The sequence below is a fragment of the Tamandua tetradactyla genome, chromosome 9, assembly GCF_023851605.1.
Source record: "Tamandua tetradactyla isolate mTamTet1 chromosome 9, mTamTet1.pri, whole genome shotgun sequence".
NCBI classification, from domain to species: Eukaryota; Metazoa; Chordata; class Mammalia; order Pilosa; family Myrmecophagidae; genus Tamandua; species Tamandua tetradactyla.
The window spans coordinates 21,391,525-21,410,548 of NC_135335.1; the positions used below are offsets into that span (position 1 = coordinate 21,391,525).

The 19,024-nt window shown below is 39.9% G+C and overlaps 1 protein-coding gene and 1 long non-coding RNA gene across 2 annotated transcripts in view; both read right to left on the reverse strand.

Moving 5' to 3' along the window:
• The window catches only part of LOC143645974 (uncharacterized), a 326,483-nt gene that overhangs the window by 59,215 nt on the left and 248,244 nt on the right, over nucleotides 1-19,024 (reverse strand). The gene's annotated exons all lie outside the window — the stretch shown is intronic.
• On the reverse strand, nucleotides 2,743-3,675 carry LOC143645967 (olfactory receptor 5AR1). The gene has a single exon (XM_077115055.1). The coding sequence runs from the start codon at nucleotides 3,673-3,675 to the stop codon at nucleotides 2,743-2,745; it is 933 nt and encodes a 310-aa protein (XP_076971170.1).

The following is a 19,024-nucleotide window of genomic DNA, read 5'->3' on the forward strand; positions in this document are numbered from 1 at the left end:
CACAAAAACCTTGCTGGCTTTCTCTGCAGTCCAAGCAGATTCAAACCATAGAGGCAACAGAACTTTCCATATATCCCTCTGGGATAACTGTATCTCCGATATTGACTTCCACTGAAATGTCTGACTGGACCTGTGTTCAGCCATGCTCTGTTTAGTGAAAAAGGTCATTCAGTTAAACACTAACACGGAGGCTTGTCCTCCTAAAAACTTAGGGAGGCCTCTGATAGAGCTACTTTTGGCCCTAGTCTGAGAAAACACTGTCTGGGTAGGTTCAGAATTTTCCAAACCATCAGTTTCAGGTTTCTTTATGCTTAAGAGTTCACGTCTCAGTGTATCCCTTTCCTCTTGCATTTTGCTATAAACTGCCAGAAGAAGGCAGGCTGTTACTTCTAAACTTAGCTTAGAAATCTCCTCAACTAAATTTCCAAGTTCATTGCTTACTATTTCCACTTTCAATTTGACATCAGAGCTCAATTTTGCCAAGTTCTGTGCCACTTTATAAAAAAAATCTCCTTTTTGTCTACTTCTGATCATACATTCATCATTCCCTTCTAAGTCCTCATTGTAAGTAGCCTTAAGTTCTTTTTTTTTTACCAACAGTCTCTTCAGAACAATCTAGGCTGTTTCCTTCAAGCCTTTAATAATTCTCCTAGCCTCTACCCATTACTCAATTCTAAGACTCTTTCCACATTTTTAGATATTTGTGATAGATGTACCCCTCTCCTGGTGCCAAACATTCATTTGGTTTCCTGGTTGTGAGAACAAGCAGCATACAACAGCTATGAAACAGCAGGAATTTATTTCCTCATGAGTTTGAGGTTAGGAGAAATCAGCAGGATGATGTTTCCTCCAAGAAGACTGAGGGATTTGGGTGGCTTCTCTCTCTGACTGATTTTGGCTCTGTTTCTAAGGACTCTAGTAATCTAGATTAAAGCCCAAGCTGATTGAATTGGGCCATATCTCAAATGACGTAACATCTTGAGGTACTATCTACAATGGGAACACACCCACCAAAATGTGAATTGGGACCAAGAACACGTCTAAACTAGATTACACCGATTCAATCCACATCAATTGGTTTGTAGTTAATATTATAGGAATCTATTTTCTTATTTTTCACACAGCAACTGTTATTTACACATTGCACTCCAAAAAAGACACTGAAGGCTAGATTTCCAGACTGTTTATGGATTGCCAACTCCACATCCAGCCATCAGTCATAGGTTGTTCTTTATCCACAATGTGACACTAAGGACAAGTTTTTGTTCATTCATATATGAATAGGGTAATTCTGAGGCAGGTCAATTATATCTCATGTATGGAAACACCCATTAGGAATCTTGGTTTCATCCTTGGTTGCATCCTGGGTCTTTAACCCTAAAATTTTTGGTGTGTTTCTTGATGAATGGACATGCTGCACACGTGACAGCCACCATTATCTTCCACTGACTTTTCACGATATTGCAGTGGTGAAAGTCTTTCACTGAAAGACTATTGAGTTTAAGTATTTGAAACTGATAGTATGAGGGAATTTCAGTACATTTGAGAAAAACTTAGTTTTCCCCAGATCGGAGACCACTGCCTTACCTGCTTCTGATATCTGATATTTTAGGTTTTTAGTAAAAATTTGTAGCCTTGAGAATATGCAGAAAAGAGTCCCACCCTCTTCTATAATCAGTAACTGCTACATCAGAATTATCAATACTATTGTTTGATAAGGATCAGGGAATTATGGTGGCAAGTATGAAGACTCTTGGCAACCAAGGAAAAAGCTAGGGTAAAATTGAGTTAAGAAGAGAGTAAGAGAAAGGAATAGGGTAAATCTTGAATGGGAAGAAGATGACTTTAAACCTGTTACATTACAATTTTGCTAACATTAGCCTATGGGATTGCTCTGACCTGTATTTTCCTTAAAGTTCCAGGATCTTAGGGTTCTCTTAGGACAGCAGGGATATCAATATGTGAAAATGAGAAAATTCAGATGCCTGCAACTTTTGAATATTAGATAGAGAAGATCAGAGGAATCAAGTAATGATGAGGTGAAACTAATTACTTGACAAAGGAGAAACTGAGGACAAAAAGAAAAGGGTCTTGTCAAAAGTCACACAGTTAACAGCAGAGCCTGAATTTCCAATTTTTTGAACCTTGCACAGCTCCTGATGCTTTTATTGGTGGCACCAAACTCAGACAGATAATATAGTAACTGGAAGCACAATAGGCTCCTTGTTGGAAAAACATGCATCTTTGGTTTGTATCCTCAAAAACCAAGCACATACCTATCATGCATAAGTTTTTTCTAGGTATGTGAGTGGATGTATTTTGTACTGAATTAAGTCATCCTTCAAACCAATCATATTTCCCATGTATTTAACTAAATTTTCTCTGACTTTCATTCAGTGTAGAAAATGTTTAAACATTTTGCCTTAGCACTTATCCTGCCCCTGAAAAAAATTTGGTTTGGTTTTCCCACTTTCAATTCCTGCCTCTATTTCCAATCAACATTTGAGTCACCTTTAAGTAAAACAAAAAACGAATGTACCTTGTTCTGTGTGTCTTTCAGAAATAATCATTTGTATTTCTTTCAGTTTGTAAAGTTAAGGATTATAGAAATTCTTTCAAAGTGTAAGATTCTTTCAGCAAGGAGATCGTAAGGTGAGTAGTATTTCTTAAAAAGCTATATTCTATTTCCTTTCACCATTCTTCTATCATGGTCATTTACCTGTGATAGCATTTTCATTTTTTTTATTGAGATTTTCTCCCAATTAATTTTCTAAAAGCAGCTTTTACATCCTTGTTCCTCAGACTGTAGATCAAGGGGTTCAACATGGGAATGATAATAGTGTAGAATACAGATGCCCACTTGTCTTGGTCCAGGCTGTAGCTGGATGTTGGTCTCAAGTACATAAAAATAACTGTGCCATAGAAGAGGGTGACGCCAGTGAGGTGAGATCCACAGGTGGAGAAAGCCTTAATGCGACCTTCAGCTGACTGCATTCTGATGATGGCGATAAGGATGAAGGCATAGGAAATGAAGATGATAAGGATGGTGCTGAATTCAATAAAACCACACAGACTAAAGTGTAAGATCTCACTGATGTAGGTGTCTGAACAAGAGAGGGCCAAGAGCGGTGGGATTTCACAGAAGAAGTGGTTGATGATATTGGAACCACAAAAACGGAGGCTAAACGTGAGGGAAGTATGCGCTACCAAACTCACCAGACCAATCATGTAAGAGCCCAGCATGAGGGCAAAGCAGACCCGCTTCGACATGAGAGTGTTATAATGGAGGGGTCGACAGATGGCCACAAAACGGTCATAGGCCATGGCTGCCAGGACATAGCACTCAGCATCTACGAAACCTACAAAGAAAGCAAACTGGGTGGCACAGCTGGAGAAGGAGATGACTTTGCATTTACGTAGGAAGTCAACCAACATCCTGGGGGCAATGGCTGAAGAGTAGCCCAGATCAACAAAGGAGAGGTTGCAGAGAAAGAAATACATGGGTGTGTGAAGCTGCGTGTCTGTTATGATCAGGATTATCATTCCAACATTCCCCACCACGTTGACCAGGTAGACCACCAGGAAGACCACAAAGAAGATGATCTGCAGCTGGGGGTCCTGAGTGATGCCCATAAAAATGAACTCAGTCACCACTGAGTGGTTTCCTTTATCCATCTCTTCAGTTTTATGGTTGTAGTTAAGTTTCTTGTCACTGTAAATGTTCAACTAAAGATAAACAATAATAAACCAGAGATATTGTAATAACTATATAATTCTAAGTAAGTGAAGGCTTTGTTCGGGGTGAATCTTAAGATTCCTGCCAGTAAAAAGATTTTGTGATCAGCAGGGCAATTCAAATGACTCTGGTGAAAGTGATGGTCATAGGTCCTCTCCATGTGTCCACTAAAAATGAAGTTATTAACTTCTTAGGGATGGAAAGTTATGATTATATAATCTCCTTGGTGCTGTGAGGTCATTTCTCACATGGCATCAGATGTTTGACCTGGTCTTTTCAATTAAGTGAGAAATATATCAAAAAGATAATATTTTTTAAAAAGTCAGGAGTTATTGAGCACTAACTATGTGCTAGAATTTTTTTCTTTACATGGGCAGGCACTGGGAATCAAACCTGGGTTTCCAGCATGAGAGGCAAGAACTCTGCCTGCTGAGCCACTGTGGCCCACCCAGAGCTAGACTTTTATTGAATCTTTTGCTGGCACTGCACAGTTTCATCCTCACGACAGTGAGGCAAGTGTCATCGTTATCCCCATTTCAAATGTGAAACATAAAATAAATAAAGGCTAAATATTAAGTAACTGCCAAAGCCAATAGCCAATAAACAACAGAGCTGGGTCTGCCAGACTCTAGAACCCACTACACTTTATTGTGTTCCATGTAGATGTGATTTTATGGTGGTTAATTCTTTATTTTTGTGCCTGTCTTTTCTTTCCTGCTTTGGCTATCAGATGCTTGAACATGGAACCAGTTCTCTAGGTTTCCTTGATTTTTGCAAGCACTCAGTGGTCACACATGAGGCATAGTTAGTCTGAAGACACAGTTGTGTTTTGGGAAAACTTAGTTGCCTAACCAATAAGGCTTTGCATATATCAGCTGAGAGATAAGGTTAAAGGATCCCAAGAGAGAAGAGAGAAAGGGTTTTCCATTGCTGTGGTCACATGGGAGTGTGTATTTCTTAAGTCTCTCTTCCCTCTCCTGATTATCTGGTCCCACTGCAAGATTTGTAAAAGGGAAATGGGGAAACATAATTTATAAATGAGTAGTACCTCTTATCTAAAATTGAAGAGAGAAGTTAGATTGTTATTACTTTAAATCGTTTGCTACTGCTTACAAGAAAATGGAGAAATATCTTATATGTCTTCCACAGAAATATGGCCATTCATGATGAGATACTTTAAGTCCTAGCACGGATGGAAGTAGGGCCTCCTCTTTTAAATTTACATGGAATATAATCACCTGTAACAAAGAAGGGATTCTAATAAATAAATAATACCATGTATTGGTCCAAGAGCTTATCATTTAAAAGCTTTTATATTTATTCTTGTTCAATTCATTCTTGAGGTTATGCATATGCATATCATGTCAAATAGGAGACAGAGAATGAAACGACAAACTAGATCCCAAGATAAAGCATATTTCTGTTAAAGAACTGATTATTCAACTTTGAATAATAAGAATGCTGATAGCCCCATGAGAATGGGCCAAAGATTTGAACACTTAACAACAAAAAAAGATATATGTGTGACAAATAAGTACATGAAAAGACACTCAATACCATTAGTTATTAAGGCAATTCACATTAAAACCATGACACATTTATTAGAATGAATAGATTTTTAAAAGAGTGCTATATCAAGTATTGACAAGGAAGTTGATGGACTGGGACCTCCCTCATTGTTTGGTGGGAATGTAGAATCACTCTGGACCAGGCTTTGGCAGTTTCTTATAAAGTCAAACATGCAACTGTCCACCTTATGATCCAACCACACTCTTAGGCTCAGTCAAAAGAAAATAAAGCTATGCCCATAAAAAGACCCATATACAAATGTTCATAGCAACATAGACAACAGCCAAATGTTTGGCTATTTTTTAATAGGCCCAAACTGAAAGCAGACCAAATTCTCATCCATAGGTGACTGTATAAACAAATTGTGGCATTTCTATAAAAGGGAATGCTATTCAGCAACCAAAAATGAATTTTGATAGATACATCATGCTGGATGTGTGATGAATCTCAAAACAATTATGCTGATTGAATAAAGCCATATATAAAGGAATATACATGATATAATTCCATTTATAAAGGCTTAGGAAATGCAAGTTAGCAGAGAGTGAGAGAAAGCACACCAGTCTTTGCCTGGGGAGGGGCTGCGTGAAGGCGAATCAGTGAAAAAGATTACAAAGAAGCAGGAGGAAATTATGTGGGGTTATGGGTAAGCTCACTCCTTTGAGGTGACAATTTCATGGGTGTTTTCATATGTCAAAACTTATCAGAGCGTGTACTTTAAATATGTGCAATTTATTGCATGTTAATTATACCTAAAAAAGCTGTTAAATAATAAAAATAACAAATTACTGGCCCCTTCCAATTCAGCTCATTCTCACTGCGTGAGAATACATATATCATTTCACAGGTAAGGTTGTCGAGGAAAAAAAGGCATCAGACTAAGAGGACTTACATTGTCACACAATAAATTAGTTGCAGAATCAGTCACTGAACCTGGGACTACTAGTTTCCCACACTGTATTCTGTGGATTCCTTTCCCCCCTCCACCGTCTTGCAAAAGAATGTGAAAATAACACATCGGGTAAGAAATAGGGAAAAAATAGTCCTCCAGTTGTCTGTTTTTTATTTTCATATTGTAGAGGGAAAGAAAATAATCCTATCATTAAACTTAAGACTGTTCACCCAAACTGATCATTTAATAGATGAGGAAACAGACCTAAATATCAATATCGAAAATGCAGGTGTCATGGTTAGGGACAGGTGTCAACTTGGCCAAGTTGTGGTACCTGTTCATCTGATTGGGCAAGCGCTGGCCTGTCTGTTGCAATGAGGACATTTCATAGGATTAGGTCATGATCATGTCAGCTACATCCACAGCTGATTCCATTTGTAATCAGCCAAAGGGGAGTGTCTTCTGCAATTAGTGATGCTAAATCCAATCATGGGAAGCCTTTTAAGGAGGACTCAGAGGAGACAGGTTGCATTCCTGCTTTGGCTGGTGAGCCTCTCCTGTGGAGTTCGTTCAGGCCATCCATTGGAGTGATCAGCTTCGCAGCCTGCTCTGTGGATTTTGGACTCTGCGTTCCTACGGTCACGTGAGACACTTTCATAAATTTTATATTTGCAAATGTTCCCTGTTGGTTCTGTTTCTCTAGAGAACCCTAACTAATACATCTTGGTACCGGGAGTGGTTCTTAAGGAACAGAATCTTAAAAATGGGTTTTTATGAATGGTTTTCTACTCTGACTGGGCTCAGAGACACTAAGGACTCTGATTCCCATAATCAGAATGACACTCCCAATCCATGGACTGAGTTGGCAAAGGAGATAGTCAAAATATCATCACTCGATTCTCCTAATGCTTCGCTTGTACGAAGCCAGACTCTGGGGGATAATGTTTTTGACACCTTTACAGAGTTTTGTAGAAATAAGAGTTATAGAGATGTTGGTTGGTTGTTGTTGGATACACTGTCTACATTAAAGGGTGAAAGGGATGGGCTTAAGTCTTCAAACAAGAAGCTTAAGTGTCGTCTGAAAGATGTAGAGGTTTCTATGAGTATCCTGAAGGAAAATTTTATTTCCTGTAGTCGTAGACTTGAGATCTCTGAAAATCAGACTCAGAATCTTATTGTTAGAGTAGCAACTTTACAACGTAAACTGAAATCTCAGTCTTGCGTGGTGTCTGCCATTAAAGTGAGGGCATTGATTGGAAAGGTGTGGGACCCTGAAAAATGGGATGGTGACATATGGATTGATAATGATGTTGGGGGTGAGGTTGAAACCCTAGACCATGCTGAGCCTTCTTTAGATAACCCTATAATAGTCTGCCCTCAGGACATAGCCACCCCACCTCCAGCCTGCCTTGAGGAATTGGCCACCCAACCTCCTCCTGAAGGGATTAGCCCTAGAGTTATTAATCCTGTTTCACCAGATGAAACTGCAAATGAAAGCCCTGAAGCAAATGGCTTGGAAGATATTTCTAATTCTTTTCATGACCCACCCCCACCACCCCTCATTTCTTCTAGACCTATAACTAGACTAAAGTCCCAACAGGCCCCTAAAGGTGAGGTACAAAGTATCACACATGAGGAGGTACGTTATACTCCAAAAGAACTGTGTGAGTTTTCCAATTTATATAGACAGAAATCAGGGGAATATGTGTGGCAATGGATTTTAAGAGTGTGGGATAATGGTGGGAGGAATATAAGGCTGGATCAGGCTGAATTTATTGATATGGGCCCACTAAGCAGAGATTCTGCATTCAATGTTATAGCTAGAGCAGTTAGAAAAGGTGTTAACAGCTTGTTTGGGTGGTTGGTTGAAACATGGATCAAAAGGTGGCCAACATTACCTGAGGTTGAAATGCCAGAACTGCCCTGGTATAATGTAGATGAGGAGATCCAGAGGCTTAGAGAGATTGGGATGTTAGAGTGGATTTATCATGCAAAGCCTGCTCTTACACCCCAGGAATGTCCAGAGGATGCACCTTTTACCAGAACAGTGAGAAATAAATTTGTGAGACTAGCACCATCATCCCTCAAGAGCTCTGTGGTTGCACTTCTCTGTAGGTCAGATATTACTGTAGGAACTGCTGTCACTGAGCTGGAATCCTTAAACACAATGGGGATGACAGGATCCCAAGTTGGCAGAAGCCAGGTGGCAGCACTTAATCACCAAAGACAGGGTAGACGCGGGTATTATAATAGACAACAAACTCAAAGGAGGCATCAAAATTATATGACACGCAGAGATTTGTGGCATTGGCTAGTAAATCATGGGGTGCCTAGAAATACAATAGAAGGCAGTCTACTAAATTCTTGTTGGAGCTGTATAAACAAAAGAGTTCTAGGTCAAGGGAACAGAAGTCTAACCTGAATTACAAAAACACAGAGTCACGGCCCCTTAACCAATTTCCAGACTTGAAACAGTTTACAGACCCTGAGCCCCTTGAATGAAGGGGAGGCCAGGTTCCTATGGGGAAGAAACCTGTTACACTGCCACAAATTTATACTGTTGACCTTCCTCTAAGTCTTCCCCAAGGAGACCGACGGCCTTTTACCAGGGTAACTGTGCATTGGGGAAAAGGAAATGATCAGATATTTCGGGGATTATTAGACACTGGTTCAGAAGTGACATTAATTCCAGGGGACCCAAAACGTCACTCTGGACCACCAGTCAAAGTGGTGGCTTATGGGGGCCAGGTGATCAATGGAGTTTTAGCTCAGGTCCGTCTCACAGTGGGTCCAGTGGGCCCCCGGACCCATCCTGTAGTTATTTCCCCAGTTCCGGAATGTATAATTGGCATAGACATACTGAACAACTGGCAGAATCCCCACGTTGGTTCTCTGACTCGTGCAGGGAGGGCTATTATGGTGGGAAAAGCCAAGTGGAAGCCACTAGAACTGCCCCTACCAAGCAAAATAGTAAATCAAAAGCAATACCATATTCCTGGAGGGATTGCAGAGATTACTGCCACTCTTAAGGACTTGAAAGATTCAGGAGTGGTGATTCCCACCACATCCCCATTCAACTCTCCTATTTGGCCTGTGCAGAAAACAGATGGGTCTTGGAGAATGACAGTGGATTATCGTAAACTCAACCAGGTGGTAACTCCAATTGCAGCTGCTGTTCCAGATGTAGTATCATTGCTTGAGCAAATCAATACATCCCCTGGTACCTGGTATGCAGCTATTGATCTGGCAAATGCTTTTTTCTCAATAGCTATTAGTAAGGACCCCCAGAAACAGTTTGCTTTCAGCTGGCAAGGTCAGCAATATACTTTCACTGTCCTACCTCAGGGGTATATCAACTCTCCAGCCCTATGTCATAATCTTGTTCGCAGAGACCTTGATCGTTTCTGCCTCCCACAAGACATCACACTGGTCCATTATATTGATGATATCATGTTGATTGGACCTAGTGAGCAAGAAGTAGCAACTACTCTAGATTTACTGGTAAGGCATTTGCTTGTCAGAGGATGGGAGATAAATCCAACAAAAATACAGGGGCCTTCCACCTCAGTAAAATTTCTAGGTGTCCAGTGGAGTGGGGCATGTCGAGATATCCCTTCTAAGGTGAAGGATAAATTGCTGCATCTGGCCCCTCCCACAACCAAAAAAGAGGCACAACGCCTAGAGTGTCTTTTTGGATTTTGGCGACAACATATTCCTCATTTGGGTGTGCTACTCCGGCCCATTTATTGAGTGACCAGAAAAGCTGCTAATTTTGAGTGGGGACCTGAACAAGAGGAGGCACTGCGACAGGTCCAGGCTGATGTGCAAGCTGCTCTGCCACTTGGGCTATATGATAGCAGATCCAATGGTGCTGGAAGTGTCAGTGGCAAATAGAGATGCTGTCTGGAGCCTTTGGCAGGTCCCTATAGGAGAATCACAACGCAGACCCTTAGGATTTTGGAGCAAAGCCTTACGATCTGCTGCAGATAACTACTCTCCTTTTGAGAAACAGCTTTTGGCCTGCTAATGGGCCTTAGTAGAGACTGAACGCTTAACCATGGACCACCAAGTTACCATGAGACCTGAGTTGCTGAACATGAGTTGGGTGTTGTCTGACCCACCAAGCCATAAAGTTGGGCGTGCACAGCAGCACTCTATTGTAAAGTGGAAATGGTATATACGAGATAGAGCCAGAGCAGGTCCTGAAGGCACAAGTAAGTTACATGAAGAAGTGGCACAAATGCCCATGGTTTCCACTCCTGCTGCCAAATTACCTTCTCTTTCCCAGACCAGAGCTATGGTCTCTTGGGGAGTTCCTTACAGTGAATTGACTGAGGAAGAGAAAACTCGGGCCTGGTTTACACATGGTTCAGCACGATATGCAGGTACCACCCGAAAGTGGACAGCTGCAGCATTACAACCCCTTTCTGGGGTGTCCTTGAAGGACAGTGGTGAGGGGAAATCCTCCCAGTGGGCAGAATTTCGAGCAGTGCACCTGGTTGTTCATTTTGCTTGGAAGGAAAACTGGCCAGAGGTGCATTTGTATACTGACCCATGGGCTGTTGCTAATGGTTTGGCTGGATGGTCAGGGACTTGGAAAGACCATAATTGGAAAATTGGTGACAAAGAGGTCTGGGGAAGAAGTATGTGGATAGACCTTTCTGAGTGGGCTAAAAACATGAAGATATTTGTGTCCCATGTGAATGCACACCAGAGGGTGACTTCAGCAGAGGAAGATTTTAATAATCAAGTGGATAAGATGACCCGTTCTATGGATACCAGTCAGCCTCTTTCCCCAGCAACTCCTGTTATTGCCCAATGGGCTCATGAACAAAGTGGTCATGGTGGTAGGGATGGAGGTTATGCATGGGCTCAGCAACATGGACTTCCACTCACCAAGGCTGACCTGGCTACAGCCACTGCTGAGTGCCCAATTTGCCAGCAGCAGAGACCCACACTCAGCCCCCGATATGGCACCATTCCCCGAGGTGACCAGCCAGCTACATGGTGGCAGGTTGATTACATTGGACCACTCCCTTCATGGAAGGGGCAACGATTTGTTCTAACTGGAATAGACACATACTCTGGATATGGGTTTGCTTTCCCTGCACGCAATGCTTCTGCCAAAACTACTATCTGTGGGCCTACAGAATGCCTTATCCATCGTCATGGTATTCCACATAGCATTGCTTCGGATCAAGGAACACACTTCACAGCAAATGAAGTGTGAGAATGGGCACATGCTCATGGAATTCTCTGGTCTTACCATGTTCCCCATCATCCAGAAGCTGCTGGACTGATAGAACGGTGGAATGGCCTTTTGAAAACTCAATTACGGTGCCAACTAGGTGGCAAAAACTTGAAAGGCTGGGGTAATGTTCTCCAGGAAGCTGTGTATGCTCTGAATCAGCGTCCACTGTATGGTGCTGTTTCTCCCATAGCCAGGATCCATGGGTCCAGGAACCAAGGGGTGGAAATGGGTGTGGTGCCACTCACTATTACTCCTAGTGATCCACTAGGAAAATTTTTGCTTCCTGTCCCTGCTACCCTGAGTTCTGCTGGTCTACAGGTTTTAGTTCCAAAATGGGGTGTGCTTTCTCCAGGAGAAACAACAGTGATACCACTGAACTGGAAGTTAAGATTGCCACCTGGCCACTTTGGGGTACTTATGCCTCTGGATCAACACACCAAGAAGGGGATTACATTATTGTCTGGGGTAATTGACCCTGACTATCAGAAGGAAGTAGGACTGCAACTACATAATGGAGGTAAAGAAGAGTTTTCTTGGAATATAGGAGATCCCCTGGGGCGTCTATTAGTTCTACCATGCCCTGTGATTAAAATCAATGGAAAACTGCAACAACACAATCCAGGCAGGACCACTAATGGCTCTGAGACTTCAGGAATGAAGGTTTGGGTCACCCCACCAGGCAAAGAACCACGGCCAGCTGAAGTGCTTGCTGAGGGGAAAGGGAACATGGAATGGGTAGTGGAAGAAGGTAGTGATAAATATGAACTTCGACCACGTGATCAGTTACAGAAACGAGGACTGTAATGCTGTTTTGTTTGTGTTATACTATCTAAGTTGTAAGATATCAAGTTTAAGAATGAATGTTGCCCAAGGATTTGCACGCTATTCTGGAGAGATTTAATGTGTTTCCAGTTATATGCAGGACAGTTGAGTATTGTCAGGTAAAAAAAAAATGTGTGCTTATTTGTTTTCATTTGGAAATTAAGTATGGCCTAAGGTGATATATATATATATGCCAAGTTGACAAGGGGTGGACTGTCATGGTTAGGGACAGGTGTCAACTTGGCCAAGTTGTGGTACCTGTTCATCTGATTGGGCAAGCGCTGGCCTGTCTGTTGCAATGAGGACATTTCATAGGATTAGGTCATGATCACGTCAGCTACATCCACAGCTGATTCCATTTGTAATCAGCCAAAGGGGAGTGTCTTCTGCAATTAGTGATGCTAAATCCAGAGGAGACAGGTTGCATTCCTGCTTTGGCTGGTGAGCCTCTCCTGTGGAGTTCGTCCAGGACATCCATTGGAGTCATCAGCTTCACAGCCTGCCCTGTGGATTTTGGACTCTGCGTTCCTACGGTCACGTGAGACACTTTCATAAATTTTATATTTGCAAGTGTTCCCTGTTGGTTCTGTTTCTCTAGAGAACCCTAAGTAATACACAGGGGTAATAGCAGACTACAGCAGTGAGAAAAGTGTGAGTTGCCTGGTACAAACACAGCCCCAGGAGCCAGGACTCTGCTCCACAACTGAACTGTGTATATGCTGGTCAATTCATTTCACTCACCTGGAAAATAGGATTATAAAATCATTCTCTTCTCCCTTCCTGATCCCAGATGCTGGTTAAATGAGGCAGGGCATGATAATGTTCTTCATCAATCATAAAACATCCTTCTCTCTCTTCTCTTGTTATGAACAGACTAATCAAGGCTGTAAGACTTATCTTTGGTGATTTCCAGCATATTACTTACCTTTTTGGAGTCTCAGTTTCTTACCTATTAAATAAAGTTAATAATTTTACTTTAATAACTTTATGCAAAAATTGGTTAGAATATACACAAAGAGACTATAAAATCCAAAACCAGGGCTTGATGAAAGAAAATGTTCACAATTTCCTGCTTAATATCATGCAGCAAAAATTCAGCCCATCTATCTGACTATTGAAAAGAGGATAGAAGCAAATAAGAAAATTTCAATGAACTCAAATATTTAATAGAAGACCAACAAAGGTACTGTCCTGCAGAAATAAACACAAGTCCAATGTATTTCAGATTTCTAGGATCACCTGCTTTTGCATGGTTATAGGAAAGAATACAAGGGTAAGAGTTTGCAGCTTTAGGCTCCAGTTGTTTCTGCCACTAACACGTTGTGGTGATGGTAAGTTGCTGCACTGTATGTAGCTGCCTCAAATGTGACATGGATGGAATGGAAAATACAGACTCCCTGGCTCTACAGAAACGTCAAATTCTTGCTTTCTCTGAATCCAAACTTATTCTAGGGTTCCTAAAATCCGAACCCATGGCTTAGGTATCTTTTTGAAATGTTAAAATGGCATGAACCTGGCACCAAGCAGAAATCATACTCAAAGAAGTACTGGGTGTTGTGATTTGCCTCCTCCAAAGGTCACATCTTTTCCCTTTTTTCTTCTAAATACTGACTTTTGATGTGGCCTGTTTTCTACCTGTTGGGGAGAGGTTGAATTCTCCTCCTCTCTCGATTGGGTATACTGACAAATATCCTAAGAAAAATCCAAAGATGATGAAATGCTTTTGTAGTTGTCTCTGAGCTTCTCGCTCATCCAATCCTTACTCCAGTGTGGAAGGTATTTACATCTCAGAGTTGCATTCAATCCCCAAAAGAAATATGATGAAATGCTTTTCTGCACTCACAGGAGACTCAAAGCTTTGATTATCTGCAACCGCCTGAGTGGTGGCAAATAAGAAAAGAGTACTCTTTTCTTTTGATCTTAATGATAAAAGAAGAAAACACAAGGAAAATATTTTCAGATGCTTCAGTTGAGATGACCAAATCACTCATAAATTACAGAAAAATCATATTTGACCTTGTCTGAGCGCATAGTTTGGTAGTCAGGGTAAGGAAATTGGCATCTCTTGAGACCTTTCATTCCCTAGTGATTCTGTGGGGCACCTTCACATATGTGATTCAATCGAATCTTCTGAGTATAATTATATCGCCTCCGGTTTCAGATGAAATGAGTTAGTTTCTGATTTACAGATAAAGAGAGTGAGAGAGAATTAATTATCTTTCCCATGTCCACACAGGTTAATTTTATACTTTTATAAATTACGAAGTTCTGTCTTTTTGTGTGTAATTTTTCTTATATTTTTAATGCATGGTTTGCTCAATTGCAGTCACATCTTACACTGGTCAAAGAAAGTAATTTATAATAAAATAATGTGTAGTTTAGTAACTAATTGATTAGGCAGGACTGCTTGCACAGTCACAAATGTGACTGTTAAAAATGCAAACCGATAACAGATGTGTTATCTGCATAACCAATCTTGCAACATTTTCATTCATGATATCAGTTACAAAATGCTGAATGGTTTTGCTAAATCTGAGCCAATTTTTTCCCTTGAGTTATTGAAGAGCTGCATATGTGTCAACTTTGTTATACATAAAATCCATGAAAAATGCACTATGTTTATGTATAAACTGTGTTTACATGTAAAATGAAGGTAGAGTCAAGGCTCAGATAATCCTGTCAAGTCCACATACAACTAGAAGAACACTTGACAGTCCTGTGGAGCATGGGTAAATTTGTGGTTAGAGATTACATTGCAATTTGTAGGGATTTTGAACCCTAGTTTCTACTAAATCTTGCAGTATACCCTCATCATTGTGACACCCATAAATTTCCATGTCACCACAGGAAAACACTACTTAGTGAGACCTTCTCTTTAAACTCTAGCTTTTAGATATTGAATAATTTTGCTCAACTAGTTAGACAGTGTTCTCAACAAATGGGTGTTATATAATTCACTATTTAGCCACTTCACCTTTCCACTACTAATGTCTCTGATTCAATACTTTTGCTAGCAACCAATACCCCCAAGGATACCACACATGGCTGCTGAATTAGCCAGTATTGTCCATCCTGCCCCTTTTAGTACATCAACCATTAATCATTATTGTAGCTTATGTGTTGTCATTCACATTTAATGCAAAAGTACATTTTTAAGAGCCCCTTTTAGTTATTTATGAGATGCAGAAACACAAATGGTTAGCAATTCATATTCTGGAATCAGGAAAAACTGTATAGGCTGAGTTCTGATCTGTATTAGTTATTTGAACATGTTGGTTATTTCTTATCTGTGATGGAAATTCTTTATAAAAATTTAAAAAATATGTATGGTTAGGAGTGTACTTGGCAAGTTGTACAAGCTCAATTAATATTAGCTGCTACAATTATTCATCCCTAGTCTTCCCTATTTATGACCAGGGAGAGGATTAGCTAGACAGGTTTTCTCCATCATTCAAAATGTCACCTCATTCTTTTTACAGACCATTTGTAAGTTCTTCTAGACTGTCATATCTTTATTAGCTAGCATTGCCTCAATTAGTTGCTCAATAAATCTTTGTTGGCTTGCTTACTTGGCTTTAGAGAAACATGATACTCCAAGAAGGGTCCATTACAACTTGGCCTTCAATCTCTTATTATTCCAAGTTCAGTAGGCTGAATACCAGTGAATTATCAGAATTCTCCATGGAGAGCACATTGCTTTCCTAGTTCTTCTGGTCATAATCCTAGTGGCAGGGTGATATAACTTCACATGTCTGGTACCTCTTTGAGTGACGCTCAATCTAGGGTTGGAAATGGGTTCTCTGCTTATTCTCGAGCTCTCTGGGGTGTCCTGCATCATAGCCTGAGACTAATTTATCATATTCACATCCCAATTCCACCTTTATGGTCCAGTGGTCTTATTCTCCCACTTTTTCATTACATAGGTTCTTTCTATTCTGTGCCCCTCCCAATGATCTCTTAGTGCCATGTGATCTTTTTTCCAACCTAAATCCACACTCTCATTATGCAAATCTCAATCCGATTTAATTTATCACAGTCAGTTCCCATATAACAACCAATTCACACTCAGATGAGAAAGGGTGATGATTCAGAATTAGTGCTGATAGGAACCTACTGTATTTTCTTATGGTTTACTGAAAATAGACAGACAAATAAAATACAAAAGAAAAGACTTAGCCAAGATAATGTGTAATAATTCAATTTTCTTAATTGCTGGAGATGAAGCAACCTGACTTTTAAATTTTATGTCCCCCAGCATCCAGCTCAGGTTGCATTAATTACATGATATAGAAAAGCAAACTAGAGTATCACCTCAAAGTGATATACGTAATTTAAAGGATCTTCAGATATTTACACATCTGACTTTCAGGCCCTGTGTCTCTTGCATGGAAGATCACATGGCCAATGTGGCACCTGGTAAGTCAGAATATAGCTATACATATTGCTAGCTATTTCTTATTCTGGAGAGTAAGAAAGAATGTGGTAGTGGATTAAATTCTTGTTTATTATCATGTCTATATTCCAGGTATTGAGCTCAGTAATTCATGTTCATTGCTTTATCTCCTGAGTCACCTTGAAGTAGGCATTAGAATTGCTAATTAGATATGCAAAAGTGAAGACACAGGAAGATATAGTGAAATAACCAAAGGACACAATCAATGGGCCATAGAGCCAGGGCTCCAGTCAAGACTATCCTGGTTTCTCCATCTTCTCATGACTCCTCTGCTGACACCTGTCACCATAATTCAGGTCACTACCTGGAGAGACAGTAAAAGGATATTCAGCAGTACTAATTGTGACTGACATTTCATTCTCCACTGGGCTCAGGTGTCCCAAAGGTGAAGGAGAGAAATATGAAAAATAGATTGCAGTGCAGCAATCTGCTCTAGCTTTAAATGTATTTTACTTTGCTCAGAAGGGAGAAATGAGTCACCTATAACGAGGTGACATGAGAGCTGCTTCCCCAGAGGCCAGAGAACTTGCTATACATCTTACTTGTAATAAGTCAGGAATCTTTCCTCCAGAGCCCAGCATAGAGACTCTACAGTTAGAAGTTTTTGTGGGCATTATTACAGCTGCACTGCAGCAATCTATCCTATATTTGAAATGTATTTTACTCTGATGTAAGAAATTGGGCTATTTGCCTTCAAAGAAGACTAAAACAAAGAGGATCTGTCTCCTGCATACAGGAATACAGAGTAACTTTCATGTGAAGGGGAAGTTGTAAAGGGTTGGGTTTTTCTATCTATATAATAAACAGCCTCCTCTAAGGTACATCCTAACAATGTCAACCGCTTAACTTGGAAGAATTACAGTTGTGTGTTCTCTAAAACAAGGATTTTTTCCCCACTTTTGCATTTTTTGGTGAATTTAAGCATTGAACAAGAACAAGCAAAAGGAAAAAAGAAAAGTCAAGCAGTTACAAGAGGTAAGTAGACAATATAAAAGGTCTTGTCCATAAAACTTTCTGACACGGAGAAAAATATCGCACACTTATTAATTCCCAGAACCACCCAATTGAAACAACATTCCAAGGGCACTTGGTAACTAAAAAAAAAGCTAAATAAATGCTCAGTCCATTTTTATTCTTAGAAGTTTGTGAAACACTAAGAGAAATGTAAGTAGTCTGTACATAACATGATTTTTAAGACTTTTTGAAATACTTTAGAAAGATCTCAATAAAATCCACTACTACTTTCCAAAACACAGAAAATGAAAATTCAGATAAGGAATCTTTCAGTTAGAGAGTTGACTGCAAAATCAAAATAGAAGATACATTACATACGGGGAGATGAATGTGTGTAATAATAGCACTAGACATTAAAAAATGTTTTTTTTTCATTAATATCAGCGCTAAATCAATGTAAGTTCTAGAAAGGACAATTACCAACAATTGCTATTGCTTTTTCACTTCAGGAGATATGTGGTTGTATTTTCTGTAATTATATATACTCCAGAGTATTCATAGAACTCTGATCATTATGACATTAAGTTATCATTATCACTCACCCCAGGTCTTGATAGCCTGTAATCTACTTCTTGTCTCTATGAATTTACTTATTCTAGGTATCTTATATGGTGAATGAAATGCCTAGAATTTTTGTACCTCACATTTCCCATCTGCCAAAAAGGGATAATAACACTGCCTATTCCAGAGGATTTAAACAAAATAATGCAAGCCAAATTCTTAACACAGTGCCTGTGGGATATAAGAAATGTTCAACCCATTTTGGTACATTTCAGTTGTTACTTAGCACTAACTTCTTTTTGTGTCTAGCATGTGCCTGACGCATTCTATTCTTTTCACTATTTCTGACAGAATAATAATTTCTGGGAATTTGCTAGAATTTTGTTGAGGATTTTTGCATCTGTATTCATTACAGAGATTGGTCTGTAGTTTTCTTTTTTTGTAGTATCTTTGCCTGGTTTTGGTATGAGGATGATGTTGGCTTCATAGAAAGAATTAGGTAGCTTTCCCTCCACTTCGATTTTTTTGAAGAGTTTGAGGAGAGTTGGTACTAATTCTTTCTGGACCATATGAAGCCATCTGGTCCTGGACTTTTCTTTTTAGGAAGCTTTTGAATCACTGATTCAATTTCTTTACTTGTGATCGGTTTGTTGAGGTCATCTATTTCTTCTTGAGTCAAAGCTGGTTGTTCTTGTCTTTCTAGGAACCCATCCATTTCATCTAAATTGTTGTATTTATTAGTGTAAAGTTGTTCATAGTACCCTGTTATTACATCCTTTATTTCTG